Source organism: Orbicella franksi, chromosome 2 (genome assembly GCF_964199315.1).
Source record: "Orbicella franksi chromosome 2, jaOrbFran1.1, whole genome shotgun sequence".
Taxonomy (NCBI): Eukaryota; Metazoa; Cnidaria; class Anthozoa; order Scleractinia; family Merulinidae; genus Orbicella; species Orbicella franksi.
Window position 1 is genome coordinate 13,553,261 of NC_138146.1, and position 17,030 is coordinate 13,570,290.

Consider the following 17,030-nt stretch of genomic DNA (forward strand, 5'->3'; position numbering starts at 1 on the left):
AAAGTTTTCGCACAGTGCAGGAGAATTGTTTTTTGCTGTTGGTCTTCGTTATGAACATACAATTTGAAGAACAAGAACAAAAGGTACACAATGTGTGCATGTGGCTACGTGTTAAAAGAAGAATAAACAAATAACCTGACAAAAGGCACAGGTGTGAGGATAAAATTCTTTATTAAACCTTACCACTGGTTCTGTCAAAACAATCTTCTAAAAAAATCTACATACAAAACCTACAGTGTCAAATTTCAACGTGATTCAATAAGAAAACTAATTCAGTTTTAAAGAACATGCCTAAAATACAGGCATTAATTGTTAAGTATAAATACATGATACTTGTACTTGTGCTTGGCAGTTCCAAACATCACGCAGCTTGATAATGTACGGATTCATGAATTATCATGAATTACATCACCGTCTTATATAAAACAGTAATTTTCAAAATTCCTAACGAGACGAGTGTCTTCCGTCGTACAGTTTATTTTCCTCCCCAGACCACCACATTTCAATAAAACGAAGGACTGCGAGGAGATTAAGTCCAATTAAGGTACAATAAAATTGAGCATGCGTACTCTATAGACTCCTTCAACATTTTTTATAGCAATGAACAACATTGGCTGACAGCAATTTCCTTTGTCTTCTTAGACTTCTACAGGTCTAACGCCTGAACACTACACTAAAATTTCAAATTTCACTGAAAACGTCATTTAAAAACGTTGAGGTGGTGGAAGTCGTGAATTTTCTAAATGAACATAAACGCGAAACCGAGGTTGTTACCGGGCTTACTCCAACGGTTGCAATTAAGGTGAGCAGCTGATCACAATTCAAAGAACAAACACGTGACCTGAACCAACCGAGGGAAAGTATGTAACCAGCTGTAAGCGCGGGAAAAGGGTAGGCGCGGGAATACTAATTACTTGATTTGTTAAAAGCGCGGGAAAAGTGGGACACCCCAAATAACAATCACAGGTTAAGGTTTAGTTTTCGCAGCTGATTGACCGGAAGAGAACGTCTTTGCTGTGATTGGTTAAAGCACTTTGTGGAAAGCCACTCCATCAAAGTTGTTAATACTGGCAGTTAAATCGTCGAGTGTAAAGGTCCCATGTGCTGAACATTCCGCATGCAGTCACAATTCAGTCTAAGCGTTCTCTTAGCGAGACGCGTACGAAAAGCCGAGGAATAAAGTAGCCTTCTGATATGCAAAGTGAGGCTTCTAACTTGGAGTTGAACCGAATTAGAAGCAACAATGTTCAAGCTATAATGAGATTTGACATGTCCATGTCCTTTGGTCGATATTTACTGAATATCATTTGAACGTAGCACTGGACGCTCCTTGGTTCCGGTTTTTTGAGACGAACCATGTCCTCTACATCAAGAAGAGCAGGTATTCCAACAGACCTGAAAACACAAAGAACGATTGTCACTATTAGATGTTCAGCCACTGTTATTAAATTTACTGAGCTTTCTGACACTCATAGAAAACGAGGGCGAGGAGTTTTATTGCTTTAGTAGACTACAAAAGGTAACTGTCGAAAACCTACAATTTTGAGTCAAAAATCAACATATTTTTTTCCTTTCAAAGGCACCGCGCACACGATTGCGGTCTATTGGCGAATGGACAACTGTGTGAACCAATCAGATTCATAGATTTGCAAAAGAACACGGCAAAATTCTTTAAATACATGGACGATATCAGTACTTGTGAAGACCAACATTATTGCCTTGCCATGAACAGTAAAATCAAGAATGAATACTTACGTCCCAGTCTCGAATGCCAACTTGAAGTTGTATTCCCTATTTTCCGCTGACAGCGAGTTATAGTCAAACTTATCAGGGTTGAATTTATGGATCAAAGCGCAGAACGCCAAACCATTACTGAAGCTACCACTGAAGTTAGTAATATTTACTCCCTGCAGTAAAACAGACAAAATACTCCGCTTTAAATTCAGTAACCTGTTTGCTGAATTAAGGATGGAACTGACGAAAACCAAAATCAAGAAGGCACGTTACAGTTCACTGTTAGGTAGTCGCGTTTGTTCGTTCAGTGACAAAAATAACTGTAGTGATTGAAAATCCCATGCAAAACAGAATATTCCTACGAAAGACGCTTAATATTGCGTGACTCTAATTAACCGTGTCACAGTCGTTAGTTACCTCATACTCTTGCGTGACATCTTTACACCACGTCAAGATCAACGAAGATACCGACATCTGTCTTTTCAGTTGAGGTTTCTTTTTCAGTTCCCTTGGACTGTGGATGAAAGAAAAAGAACTTAAAATAACGCTCACGGAGAGGAGTTCTCCAGAAAATCAAATTGGAACAATATGGACTGCAGAATTGTTCCTATATAAGCCAAACTTTTTGGTGGTTTTCCAGTCTACCCTATTACAACATTATTTTCACTCCTCCCCACCAAATTTATTTTGAGATTGCGCAAGCGACATGTTAATCCACCCACAACCCGTAGTTCTAACTTACGCCTTGTTTGGATCCGGCGCTTTCTTGAGCGATACTTTCTCTGTTGGACTTGTTGGGGTGGTCGGACCCGTTGAACCGGTTGTACTGGCTGTACTGGCTCTGTTCGTTATTCCTGTTGGACCGGAAGGACTGGTCGGCGTAGTTGCATTAAACCTGTTTACGGACGGAGTTGGAGTCTTTTGTACAAACTGTTTCTCCTTCGCTTTTTTCTCGTCCTCTGCAGCTTTCTTAAAGAAAGCCATGCGGTCCTTAACGGAACCCATGCCTCCACCTAATGGGTCTGACGGTGGCCTGCCTCCGGGGCGACCAAACTTAGGACCCTGGAAACGACACAGTAAGACAACAAAACCGATGAGAAACTAATAATATTAATAGATCAAGTCCACTTTTGGCGGGAATTACACCTCGGAATAATGTGTATGTAACTATGATACTACTTGTAAATTAAAGATTTTGGGTTCTCGTATCTGAGTAAATTATTATTTTTTTCGGTATGGTTGCATTGAAAGAAGTTTGGTCAAAATGGTGAGATGTTCTAACCTCACAAGTATGTACTATGATTTCTATTTGGAAAAAAATTCCAAGTAGACGATTTAAAAGTACAAAGGTGATGATAATCTCTGACTATTTTAGATAAATTACAAAGGAACTTACATCAGTTTTGGAGGGTAAGAATGAGTTAGGTCTGGGAGGTCCCACCCTCTGAGGGCCTGGATCAGACCACTGCCTCGATGCCCGGCCAGCCCCCGCGTTGCTATCCCTCGGGGGAGGAGGCTGCCAAATGCGGGTTGCTTTAGGAGGTTCCTCTCTTTTGGGTGGTTCCTCACACCTCTTTTGAGGTTGGTTGTTTTCGTTGCCATATTCAAATCGTTTCTTTGCGTTTGGAGATCGCGGGCTTTCCTGAATGGCTGTGAGCTCCGTTTCACTGCGGTTGGTGATGGTGTTCCCTTCAATCGCCAGCTTCTCGTGGCTCTCCTTCCGTGAGGACCGCCGTATTTTTCTCTGCTCCTTGACCTGGTCGTCGCCTTCCGAGGTGTTAACCAGTTTAACTGAATCTCCACTCTTTACATACATCAGGCCGTCCAGTTCCTCCTTTCTCTCGATCTCACGAACCGACCTTCTTCGGCCTCGAAGGCGCCCTAGATTCTGTAGCAAGTCTTGCTTGGTCTTTGAATCTTGATGGGTTTCCATGGGCACTCGCTTCATCACCGATGAAGACGAAACTGTTAATTGTGGGGGTGGTGAAGGGGCTTCCTGCTCTCTACTCTTGATCAGAGCTTCCTGGTCAATTTTAAACAGTTCTGCCAGAGACGACCTCCGTGAAACTCTCTGCGGAGTTTCTGCTTCCTTCTCTTTTTCTCTTTTCACCTCTGTGTTGTTATTAACGTCTTGATCCCTCCTCGGTCGTTTCTCTTCGAGGTTAGATCTCACATGGTTGTGTTGATGCCTCCAAGTGTTACTTTCACTGGGGCGATTTTCAGGCGGACTTTCCTCTTTATTCGCCATCTTGAAACTGAAAGTGCTGCGCGTATTTCTGGGCTGTTTAGGTGCGACGTTCTCTTTTCTTGCTGGACTTTCTTCTCTGTTAATGCGATTGGCTCTTTCCTGATAACTTTCTTTCGCTGAGCTCCCAACAGCCATAGTGAACTTAGATGACATGGCGGGTGCGCGCGAATTGTTACCATTTTCACCTGTCATTTTCTCTTTCTTGTCTCTCAACGTTCGTAACTCCGCCCTGAGTTGCCTTCGTTCTGTTATATTTTTAGTCCCTTCCAGCTGCAAGAATAACAGACATGCGTTAGGTAATTCGGCCTTGATGATTTTTCTTTGGCCCTTTACGGCCATTTGTCCAATTGCAAAAATCTTTTCTACCCAGGCACACTAAGCCATAAATAGCCAAGCAATACGTTTCAGAGCCAATCAGTTGGTTGCAAAACTGTTGGCGATATAATTCAATCTAGCGATGGAATTTGAATTTACTGCTAGTACAAGTTATCATATAAAATCTGAAAGAGAATATATTTTATCGTAAGTGAGTGTATCTGCAGTTAAAATATGGTACATGTTATTTTTCGCACACGCACTTCCATTAGTTAAATTAAAATAGTTTCTTTTGAACAGAGAAAAGTTTGCAACCTTTTCAGGACATACATACATACATACATATACATACATAAAACTTTATTTTATCTCAGATTTGAGTAGCCAAAAATAGGCTAGTATCTCCGAGAAAATTGTTCTGCCAGAGACGACCCCCGTGAAACTCTCTGCGGAGTTTCTGCTTCAACGCACAGACTAAGAAACAAATTTGTATGTAGCCTAAGTTCTTCATTTTAAAACAGTCTGAATGCTAATAAAACTCAAGAACTCTGGATGTTATGCATCGTCTCTACATTGCCTCGCTCCTACGTTAAACCGTATTGTATTAATGTAAATCTTTCTCAAAACAGCCATCTTTTCCATGCTCACGTGCCGCTAAACAAACTGTTTAGAAAAATGCCCGAAAACAAACTTCTGCGAATAAAGGAAGAGAAAATACGCGAAAACGCTTCAAGAGTTTCGAAAGCGAGAAAGGATGGAAGTTGGGCCAAGAAAGCCGCTGTTTGTCGGTCAAGTCATATGAGATGAGAATCTATGGCGAAGCTTTGCACACCTCAGGTCAATGAAATGATAACGAATTCGGCCAAGTCTGCACATCGAAATGTAAGTAATGAAATTAGGAACATAAAAGCAAGCTTGTTCTAATATCATTCAGCACCTGAAGTGGCCATGAAGTGTTCATTTAATAGGGAAACGACTGAGATAGATAGATAGATATTCCATGATGAGTTTATTTTAATCGAGTGTTAAAATAAGCTAAAAGTTTACGCAATTCCTTGGCGAATAACAAGCCGCTCATTTAAACTGTTCAGTGCACGTATTCAAGTGGGAAAGAATTGATTATTTGATCACAACCATTTGAGATGGAATTTGAAGAAAGTCCGGAGAGCGGGTCAACAACTTTAAAAAGCAACAAGTGAATAAGGATGTCCAGCATTGTTGTTTTTATTAGGTTCGATTTCCGCCGCTCTATCGAGTCCGCTGTATGTTCCCCTAGGAGCGCGGGCTCCTTTCCCGAACAGCGGCTGTTGCTCAAGACTGTGTTTTCATTGGACGACGGAGAAATGCAGAGCCATGAATAGTTTGATGGGACCTTAGCTGTCTACTTCAATAGGTATACTGGGATGGTGTGTTTGGAAAAGGTACCCAAAAGTTTTCTTTCGATAAGATCTTTTGCACCGGTAATGAAACTAGAGAATTCAAAAAGTTCAATTCAATTTTTGGTGGAAACGTCTGTTTTATGATTCCACTGACTGAGAATAAGGTCAAAAGATCGTCAAACTGAACAGTGTAATCTTAAGTTGCGATCTATTCAGTAAAGCCGTCGTTTCTGCATATTCCAGACAAGTAATTAACTACGCATTGTGCAAAGTGTTATCTCAGTACGTGCTGTAAATGAGATTTAAAGCGTTTTTAAATTTGCAACGACCCTTCTCAACGTATTGTCTTCTCAAATGTCACCAAAAAGAAAAGATAATAAATCATTTGGACTGGCGCTAGTCATAGAAAAGATAAAATCAAAACCAAAAGTGACATATAAAGAGTTTAAAGCGAGGAGTAATTATCTTGACGAGGTATTACCACTTCTACCGGGGAATATTTACCATAATACAAAAATACAATATGGTGTCTTGATATTCAGAAGTACGATATGAAAGTTACGTGAGTAATATGCTAAAAGGAAGGGAGATTTTTGCTACCAAAAATAATATTTGCGCGCGATGTGCAAGCTATTGCCGGCAAATACTGGCCTGTGTGATTAGTTATGTTAGTTAGTTACGTTAGTAATATGCTAAAAGGAAGGGAGATTTTTGCTACCAACAATAATGTTTGCGCGCGATTTGCAAGCTATTGCAAATACTGTGTGATTGGTAATTAATCAGAGCACGAGAAAAGGTAATATTTACCATGTTCATTACTCGCAAAAAGTACGTAAATGATACTTATATCTTGATAAATTGAGCCAAAAGTGACTTTCAAGTTCGTCTTTGGTAATGCTTATTCATCCTTGGAGGTTCGCTTCGATTTGAAATTGTCGATTTTCACGTTTCGTGACATACCTCGAAATTGTTATCAATAGTTTGAATTCCCTTACCACTTCGATGAATAATTGCTCAGTAAACTGCATTTTGATCTGAATATTACCGTGATAAACATGCCAATTTTAAGATAAAATGACAGACGATGTTTCCGGTGAAACAAAAACAGACATAGTGTAGACAAAATTAATATCAAGAATGCCTCATTCGTGATAATAGAACATTTCTTGGCGCGGCTATGTCAAGTGGATAAAACTCGAAGATAAAAACAACTTTCAAAAAGATGAACCCACTAAACCACGCCTGCCTTTTCTTTTTCATCACTGAGTTACTTTAAACTGAGGTACTTGTAAACTTTAACCTTTAACATGTCGAAAGAACGGAGGTATTCGCGGTTTGAAAACTTGTCATAATTGTGTTTTCTCAAATACTCGTCAAGTTGTGAAAATTCTAAGAATGACTCTTGTGTGTAGGTGGCGATAGACAGAAATAATTTCACCTGTTCTCGAGTGGGACCGGGAACGAAACAAACTGAAATAAAAATAGCAGCTTGAAGCTTCAATTATTGAACGCTGACAGCAAAGCTTCTTAGAAATGATCAACTTTTTCAGAATGAAGTCGATAAAATGTGACCCAAGCCCACAAGTGGTAAGAGCAATTGACAGAATCACTGGATAAACACAAAGTTTTCAAAGAAAACAAACAGATCAACCTAGCAAAAAACGACAAAAAACGGTAGCATAACGGCAATATTGTTTATTTTGTTCAAGTACCGGCTTTCGGCGATTTTTTTTTTTTTTTGTTTTTCATCGACCTGAATATTTTGGAATGGTTCTCGTACCATCCATTCTCAGATAGTTCTCGACCGTGCCGTTTTATCATATCACCACATGACAGTTTTCCAAGGAATTTCTTTCGCGACCTCTGTTTTCCGACAAAGAGAAATGGTTTTAGCGTCGTAGCTAAAACAAACTTTCAATGCCTTTTTAATGCCGACGAAGAATCAACCCATTGTCACTGTCTATCTACAAGACCAGCCTCATCAGTTCTTCGCTGGTTGTCAGCTTGATAAACCTCCTCAGTCACTGACAGAATAATGGAGAAACTCTCAAAACTGTTATCTTTCTTCGCTCTATTTCGCGATTTTCTGAGCACAAAATGACAGCCTTAATCAATGTTTGTTTGACGCAAACATTGTGCCGCTCAAAGCGCTTTCTGTGGTACCGAAAAGGAAAGATTATCAAAGCAAAAATAAGCCAGAGTGAAAGATTAAAAGAAACTTTATACTAGCATATTCAGATTTATAAAGCAAATAATCGTCTAGGATATTATTTTGATAATCATTCATATTATGATGAAATTTTATTCTGGGACATCACAGACATAATTCAAGCAGAAATTCTTTACTATTTTTCACGGTATGAAAAAACAAGAAAAATTCCTCTTAGCAAACCATCTGTCGCGATTGTTAGTAACAGCCGTGGAGCACATTGGTGAATCCGTCCGGGCATGGATCGAACTTTCACAATTGCGCGACAAAAACGTCATACAATAGAAGCCATGAAAAAAGCATATTAGCAGAGAACCGCGGGGTTTAACCCTCCTTTATACAAACCCAGCAACCATAACTGAACGGAATAACTCTAAATTTCCTAACTAGGTTTTACTTTTTATGCCGGCACGGTAGTCATATTTATACAAAGGTTTTAGGAAATGGGGTCAGTGAGTCACGCAGAGACAAACAGGTTTTCGTTTACGACTTACCGGCATAACAGTTTTTCTCCCCGCTTCCAAACGAAAGTAAACACTTTCGTTCAAAGGTAAACAGATTATGAAAATAAGATTCCATCGTCTGTTTTTGTATAGCGACCGGTATTGCACTCGGTCTGTACCGCGTTCGCGACCATTACGACGAAATCAGCTCAAGTTTTGGTGAACTGTTAACCTTGCAGTACATAATTCCGATAAAGGATCATAAAACCTGTTCTTGAAAACTGACAAGCATTTCAAGCATTACTTTGATAGAAAGTGCCCTTAGAAACACACAACTGTTTATTTCGCTGTTAGTACCAAAAAGTACTGGTAAGATTTCTTCTCAAAGACGTATGCTCTGGAAAACCTAGTATCTCAAAATCGAAAACGGAATGCCCAGAGGCTGCAGAATAACCACTTGCAAATGGTCTAAAATTCCGCATTGAAAAAATTCACACAAGACAGTAAAATATGTCAATTAACTGAAAACATTAGCTATTTGAGTTATCCCAACACAAAAGAATGCCTGACAATAAGCGTAGTAATTTCTAATGCAAATGACCGACGTGTGAGTGCTCTATTCCCTAAGTGACACTTCACTACGAATGATGTTCAAGACTCTTACAGCTGAATTCTAAATTAGTCCGGCACAGGAATCTGCAATACACCGGTAGCGAATATTCGCCTTACTGAAACGCCGAACTTGTGTCATTTCGGACTAGCTTTTACAAGGCGTCGACTTCTAAATCGGATTGCACTTGCAAAGAAAACACAGCTTTGAAGTGAAAAAAAAAATCAAAACTAAAATGAACAACCAACATTTGCTCAATTACATTGACATGGGCCTAATTAAGCAATAAATCTTGATATGTATGGCTGAAGAAATACTAGCAACAAGAGCTGAGAGTGCCAAACTGATAACACAAACTATGGCCTTGCGCCACTCCATCTTACCATAAACACACGCAGCTCAGCTTGCATACGGAGAAATTTCAGTTGCAAGCTAATTTAAATGACTGCTACCCAGCGTGGGACGTAAATTGTCCACTGTCATGACTGTGTACTATTGTGTAAGTGTCTGCTAATTCCAGTGGACACAACAGACAGACATGGAGCGATGAAACTCGATCTAACGGGATGGTGGCAGCCAAGGCGAACCCACACTGACAACTTCGCTTAAATGCATCGCTTGAAAGTTTGTTTCGTGCCTCTCTGGAATAAAGCAAACTTAAGTAATCCTACATGACGATAACCAACGATCTCAAATTCTGCCGCAAGCACGATAGGAGAGCGAAACGCAAATGAATATAGCGGGAGCGAGGTTTTCGCTCGCTATCTTGCCCGGTATTCACATCAAATATTTCGATACAAAGGCATGTTCCTTGACCTCACTTGTGGCTAGCGCCTTCATTAACTATGCGCACTCAAGTAGAAAACTTTGACATGATACTAGGAGCAAAACTCGTGCAATATAGATTGAGAACACTCGGCAATATCAATTTATGCCGTGATTTTTTACACTGATTTTCGTCGCAATTAAACTCCGTAGCAATGCCAAGTATTAGAAATTCAGTTTCGCATTAATTCTCGTTAAATGTCACCGGCGCGTTAGTAACAAAACTTTGGCAGCCATACGAAGGATCGATCAATGTAGGAACAAAAGAATTCTACTTACTTTCTGCTTGAGAAGAGATTCCTGGCGATTTAGCTCGTCGAGTGTAGCCATTCTGACGTTTTTTCAGGTTGGACCCCTGTACAAGAAAGGAGAGAATTTACAACAGCTGTAGTGAACACTGCCTACCCCCACACATATGAACCCGCAAGCTTATTATCAGATGTAGAGTTGAATTAGGCCTTGCTATTACCAGAATGCAAATCAAGATGCTTGTTTGTTTTTCTTGTCTCTTTTGATTGAACGGACAAAAGAATACAACTCCGAGGCACAAATGAAATATGGTGACGTTTTGATGACGTCAAAAATTAAACTTAATCTTTCGCTGCCGTAACACAAGCTAGCACTTACGGTCTCTCCACAAAGCACACGCTTGTACAAGATTCCCTTCTGTCTGTCTTAATCGCGTCTTGAGGTCACTGTAGTTTCGTGATTGTACGGAAGATAGCTCACTGTTGAGGAGAACACAAAATTAGTTCTTCGACCACTTGTATTTGGACACATGTCAGATCATGTCAGATTTGAAATCAAGACAGTTCATTGTGACCTTTGTGTTTGATTGTCCGTGATGACCTCGAAAATAGCGACAACTGAAAGCCGAAAATGATCCGATTTATCCGTGTTGTACACACAGCCTGCAGGCTTGCGCCAGGCGGACGAACTGTAAGATGACCGCCATCCGACGCATTACGTCTTTTTGACGTTCCTAGAGCACAAAAATGCAGCTGTTTTGAGTGTTATGGTGGCGTTTTACGTCCCGCAAAAATGTTATTATGACTACAAAGACAACTTATTTCAAGCCACTTAAAAATGACCGTAGATTTGGCTAATTAGCCTCCCGGCCGCGCGCTGGAGACACCCACGCTTAAATTCAGTCGCAACGAAACACTCAAAATTTGCCTCTCTTTCTACATGATAATGTGAGAAATGATTAAAATGTGACAGGTTTAATCACTAAAAATAATATTTGCTTCGCTACATGTAGCAGCAGTACTTATATCTCTATTTGGATTCACAGCTGCTATGTGTCTTAACAAGCTAAAGCTTAAAACCACGCGGCCAAGAAATATGTTCATGACAGCGTCTGGGGTGGAGAAAGATCGAAAACTCCCTACCGTCTTCCTCGGCTGTGGTCTTATGTGTGTAATAAGATGGATTTTATCAATACCCTGCTATCGTGCGTACTCGGGAAAGTGAGTTAAGAAACCGGCAGTAGACTTCAACCCAGCTGCGAGGTTAATCGCTGGATATATGGTCTCTCTCGAGTGAAATCCTCTTAGAACTGACCTCTTTTCAAGTTGCCTCGCTGATTTAAAACTGACGCGCGCCAGACAATCAGCGGAATAGGGGAAGGGAGGCCTGTAATTATATGATAAAATAGATATTTTGCGATAAAATAGCGAGATGTCCTGCTAGAAAAATATTGAATCCTTTGAATTGACCGTTACGCCGTGTAAGGGGTTGAATGATAACATTGTTGACAATCTTGGTTACTTCTGTTCGCAGTATCAAGGATTTGCAAAGAGTTATTTATGGTATTCATATCGATAAAGGAAATCGTTGACCAAAGATATCGTCGAGACATATGCCGGGAAAGAAACTTTAGCCAAAAAATAATACTTCACAGCTTGAATTTTGTCCAGATAAAACAATGAAGGTCAGCTGAGACTGGGGAATCACATTTGTGAGAACGTGTCAATCGCTGTATATAGAGAAATGCTTGTCAAAGCAATACAAAGTGTTTTAGTTTTCAGGAATTGTAGCTAACAGTGTTATGAGAGAGAGGAGTATTCCACCAGTTGCTAAAAAAGTTCATCTTGCTTTACTCTACATCTTTCAAATAAACCGTCTAAGTATCATGCATAGTTTTTGCGTGCCTTACACATGATGACTATTTTTGGTAACCTTTTCTGGAAACCAAAGGCCGTTATTTTGGCAATTAACTGTTGACATAATTATGAAACGGTGATCTTTCATCAATACTTATCGAAGTCTGCAAAGTGGAGTAAAGAACAATTCCAGGCAATTATCACTTGTTCGCAGATGCAACGCAAATTTTTTAAGAAACCAATTTTCCTGTAATATAATTATCATTTTAATTATTAAAATAAGCTAACCCGCATTTGTTTAAATCCCTATAAGCCATGAGTTTTTATTCATTTTATTCCTCATTATTTCAAGAGTCGAAACGCAACCTACCTGAAATTGTAGTCAGAAGACTTTTCTCACATAACATCCGTAAAATGTTTCTTTAACTCTTAGCTAGCCTTTAACGGTTTTATTTAATAGTATAAAGGCAAAAGTAATGACGGTTGTTTTTCATTTTGACTTTTTTTTTTTGAGAAATGTGAGTACTTAGCAAAATAGGCGAGCTGGAATGAATGCTTTTAAAAGGGATTTAAAAAATCTCACGTGCATTTTGAACAAGAATGAACGCATTCTTTGTGTTGTCTGATCCTTGGCTAATTTGTACGCGTGGTTTAGCTTGTGGTTTTCATTAGACGAGAGCCATTTCTAAACTATTAATCCTATGGAGTATCGTCATTGGCGGCCAATGTATTTTATATTTGTAGGTTTGAACCTGCTCTCGTTAAAAAATATATTTGCCGTAGTAAATTGCACCACATTTTATGCGTGTGGAAGAAGTTGCGCTTCTGAGGCGTATACCAGACTTATAGTCTGACGTATATCACGAGAATGAAAGATAACAGCAATATCCACCTGGTTGTCACAAATGGTATCTGCTCCCAGCCTCTTGTTTGTTATGATCCGGTTGTAGCGTTTGTTTTTTTCGTTGTAATGTTTTCACCGCATGCAGCTGATGTGTTTTCTTTCTCAATTAGGAACTGTTTGTGGTCCAATTAATTTTTAAAGAAAGTCCACCGAGAGATGACCACAATATCCATGAATATCCATGAATTTCAGTCAAACAGGAACAGACCAGAAAGCTTACGAAACCAATGTACGTTTTAAAAGTTAGCAAACTTCACGGATTCCTACTAGTCTGATTTGATGTGTCTTCAACTTTATATTGAAACTTCCCTTCTGTGGTCTTTAATACTGAGAATAATTGAACGTCCTTACCGTTGAAACGCATATCCTGATACACTCACTAACCTTCAATATCTTCTTAATTTCTTTATGCACTGTTAATGTACTTTTCAACTTCTCCACTAATGGCTTTGACGGAATTGTGTTAGCTGCGCAGTGCTGTTTCACGAATGAAGCATTGACCGGCGACAAGAACACAGAACAATAATAAACTTCTGCTGTGCATTCACGTGCGTAGAAGTGACAGGTGGGCGGGGAGTATTTCCTGTGACAACTCAGTGCCAAAACCGCGAGGAAAAAATCAATGTTAGATACCGGTAATCCTTCCGCAGAGTCACGTACGATCATACAGAAGTAATGAAAAATGTTGACAAAAGAAATGATCGTGCTCGTTGAGTACATATATGTTTTGCGATAGATCACGGAATTTTGCGTTTTTTTTAAGAGTAATTGATTGAGTTTTAAAATCCCCAAGCCTGTAAACGCTGCGTGGTGATATCGGCCTCCTCTTTCCGTCAAGGACGTCTGCAATCTGAAGTGATTTGGACACGATCGACGAAGCAAGTTAATCTGTTTTAGAATTAAGATCTTTCTAGTCGAACAACTGGCCGTTAAAAGGTATTAATGTTAAGATGGCGCATGGTTCTTGGAATAACGTGCAAGAAATCGAGAGTAAAAATCGTGCAAAGTGTCGAAGTTACTTGCATGCACTTGGAGAGAACTGGAAAATACACCTCAACAAGGGTGAGATAAGCAACGGTAGGTTAATTACTGATAACAATTTCGGTCTGACTGGGCTCATAAAAAATATTCTGTCGATTAAAGAAGATGGATAAAACGGTTTTTATGTAAGCTCATGTTTTGACCAACAGCTACGATTTGAGGATTTATTTCATAATCAAAGCTGCTCAGTGCGGCTATGGATAGCAGAATGTGTCCGAAACAAAGAAGTCGTAATCAGACTTAATGTGGAAGTATATAACAACTTTTTACTACATGTAGCCAAAGCCAAGACATCTTTGAATCAATCGTTTCTAACACACAGAACATAATTTAGTCGTGATATTTGATTACGACCCCAACAACTTCTGACTGGCACAAAAGAAAAACGTTCTCTTTGGGTGATTTATAACAGCATTTTCCCATGCAAATCCCGGCAACGCTCTATCAAGAGAAAGACCACTGCAAGGTTTAGAATTTTGAATAGTAGCAGTGCTTCAAAAGGGTCCCTGGTGGAGACGCCACATGATAGTGAAACAGTCATCGAATCTTAACCTTATTCCAAACTAAACAAATAAAAACTGGCCATGATAAGGATTCTACAATCATTGCTCGAGATTGATTACGATGATTAGAAAACAACTTTCAAGAGATCGTAGTTAAGAGTCTGATCTTAAGATAGGAAGTTGATTAAGTGTGATCCTAACGGTGTTATAGCTAGAATGCGCCGTTAGATGTCGAGGAAAATACCAGAAAATAGCAATGATAATCAAGCTATGACAAGGGCCTTCTTGTAAGTCTGTGGTTCAGTGAAAAGAAATTGGTCATGCCCACTGATTTGATCGTAAAACCAATTAAGAGTTATTTTCATCGAGATGGGATGAAATGCGAAGCAAAAATGTCCAAGTCTTAGGATTAGCCATGCAGTTGATCTTTTTCCGATTGAATAGATATTACCAGGAGTTCTTTCACAGCTACCTCCTAACTTCATATGTCAGGGTCACGTGACGGATTCCCGCAAAAGGTTTAAAAGAATCGAACTCTTCGGCTGTACTTTGCAAACTCGGATCAAACAGATTAGAGTCCTCGATATCTAATTGGCTAACGAAGAACAATAGAGGTAGTTTCTACGGCATTTTTTTTAAAAAACAGTTTCAATTTCAACGCCGGACCGTCAGCCATTTTGGATTTGAGTCCGTTCCAAGAAGACGGCTTGGAAGACTCGTTTCAACGCTATTAAAGTGAAACTGATTTGGTCAAATGTTTCTAGATAAGTTTGATGACCGAGTTTGTGACTAAACGTGGGATATCACTCGAAAAGTCAGATCCGGGCAATTATCAAGGCCACTAGTCAAGTACCACATTATCTCCGCTTTACAACGTTTCGCTTACATCAAAGACGGTTCGTTGCCGGCATTGTAAAGTTCGTTGTCTTATGATAAAAACTACCCAATTAATAATACCTTACAACGTACAGCATAAAATGGCCTCCTTTAGGGCATAAATGATAGCCAAGCTTCTTACTATAAAGATGGGCTGAAATTAAAATATTGCACATGTTTCTTAGACATTTAAGAGTTGTGGAAATATAGCGGTGAATATAGCCTAAGGGCTGACGAATCAAACTCAGTAAGATGGTCGCTTGAGATCAAAGCTGAATCCGTTATGACGGCGGGCACGCTTGTTCGGCATTATTATCAAGATTGGATGATAAAATCCCTCCAAAGTTCGTCTGTTAAGTATAAAATCGCCTTTAATTTGACTAAAGAAACTTTTTCCCCACCGAACTCATAACCATCTTGAAGATTAACGTTCTTAAAAACTATTTTTGCTAGCCTTAGGGATGGAGGTACATAAACATAACCAAACATGTCAAGTGGTCTCTTCCGCCTGATAGCGGTGTATTTGCATATAAAGGGTACCGCTGTGTTATTTAAAGCTCACACAGGAAGGTAGTCTAGAGGTCCTTGCAAATTAAAGGTCGTAAATTTGAAAGAGTATCAACTGTGTCCCGTACCCTAAAAGTGGAATGGACAGTAAAGAACACTAAAAAGAGATTCCTTTTGTAAATGGATCGATTCTCTTAAATCTTCTATGAAAAAGCACGTTTTCTAATTTGAAAATGTATCAATATTACTTTAGCTGGGTCAACTATTAGGAAGAGCCCGGCCAATGAAAAATATTGCACTATGTCAAGATCAATTTAAAAAGCAAATATGTAAAATGTTAAGTACTCACCTGCTAGCACGATCATGCTGTAAAGGTTTAAGCTCTTTCGAACGATAAACTTTGAAACAAAACCAAAATAAGGGGAAGAACTCTGATGAACGCTCTTTGAGTAGAACTGAGTAATAATAAAGTAATGTATAATAATGAAGAATTTCCAAAACATTCCGAGCTTTATCCCGAATGTTTTTTGTAACCTGTGAGGTGCGTTGTTAACGTACCCGAAAACTTTTTGCACTGCACGGACCTATTACCAGTTTTTCTGCAGTAAATTTGTCCAAACTCACGACTTCGGTTTACTTTGATTCGAGGGAAAAAACTCTGTTCTTCCGAAACAGCGTTCAATAAGGCCGTCGTCCCCCGCTAACCCTAAATTATTTTGTAGTTAATGTAAATTATTACTGACTGCAGCTTTAGCGCAGAAACTAACTGACTTGAAACATTATTCAAGACAACCCTATACTGTATGAAGTATACTTTTCTATATTTCAAACAGTTTTATGCAGATTCATGGGGCTTCATGACGTTTATACCCGGCTGACGCTCTATTGAACAGACTTCTATCCATGCATATTGACATCTCGAGTGTTTTACTATTAAATTGTAGAATACTGACCTGGGGTAGTAGAAGTTAAGTAGCTTGAAACAGATTTAGAAAATCCACTGCTATTAACAAATCGTAAGACCTCGTGGCGAAATCAATTAACATGCCTCAACTTGTAACACTATATAATGCAACAGAGTCCTGGGCTCTACAGTACACGTGTCACGATGAGAACAGGTGAAAAGTGAAACTGAAAAAAAAAAAAAAAAGAAAACATGATCTGATGATCGAGTCAGTCGATTTTTTTTTTTGAAACTTCTGAAGTTCATTAATTGGTTAGAAATAATAACAACAAACAATAGAGTCGTTACTATACAGTATGAGCAATAACAGCATGGAGGAAAATTTCTTTCACCTTTAACGGGCGACTGACCGTGCACACAGATATTG

At 39.2% G+C, this 17,030-nt stretch overlaps 1 protein-coding gene across 4 annotated transcripts; it reads right to left on the reverse strand.

Annotated features, from left to right (window-relative positions):
• Positions 1 to 154: 154 nt before the first annotated feature.
• LOC145478071 (uncharacterized) lies at positions 155 to 16,952 on the reverse strand. 4 transcript variants are annotated; one of them, XM_081455975.1, is made up of 8 exons: positions 16,653 to 16,952; positions 10,391 to 10,491; positions 10,043 to 10,118; positions 3,131 to 4,252; positions 2,477 to 2,796; positions 2,152 to 2,248; positions 1,756 to 1,907; positions 155 to 1,395 (listed from the first exon to the last, which is right to left on the reverse strand). In XM_081455975.1, exons 3-8 carry the CDS (start codon positions 10,091 to 10,093, stop codon positions 1,248 to 1,250), a joined length of 1,890 nt encoding a protein of 629 aa, XP_081312101.1. In that variant the 5' UTR covers positions 10,094 to 10,118; positions 10,391 to 10,491; positions 16,653 to 16,952; the 3' UTR covers positions 155 to 1,247. The 4 variants fall into 4 exon arrangements, with proteins under 4 accessions (XP_081312101.1, XP_081312099.1, XP_081312100.1 ...); XM_081455973.1 differs by having other exon boundaries at positions 13,157 to 16,952; XM_081455974.1 differs by lacking the exon at positions 16,653 to 16,952 and adding an exon at positions 11,155 to 12,946.
• Positions 16,953 to 17,030: the final 78 nt, after the last annotated feature.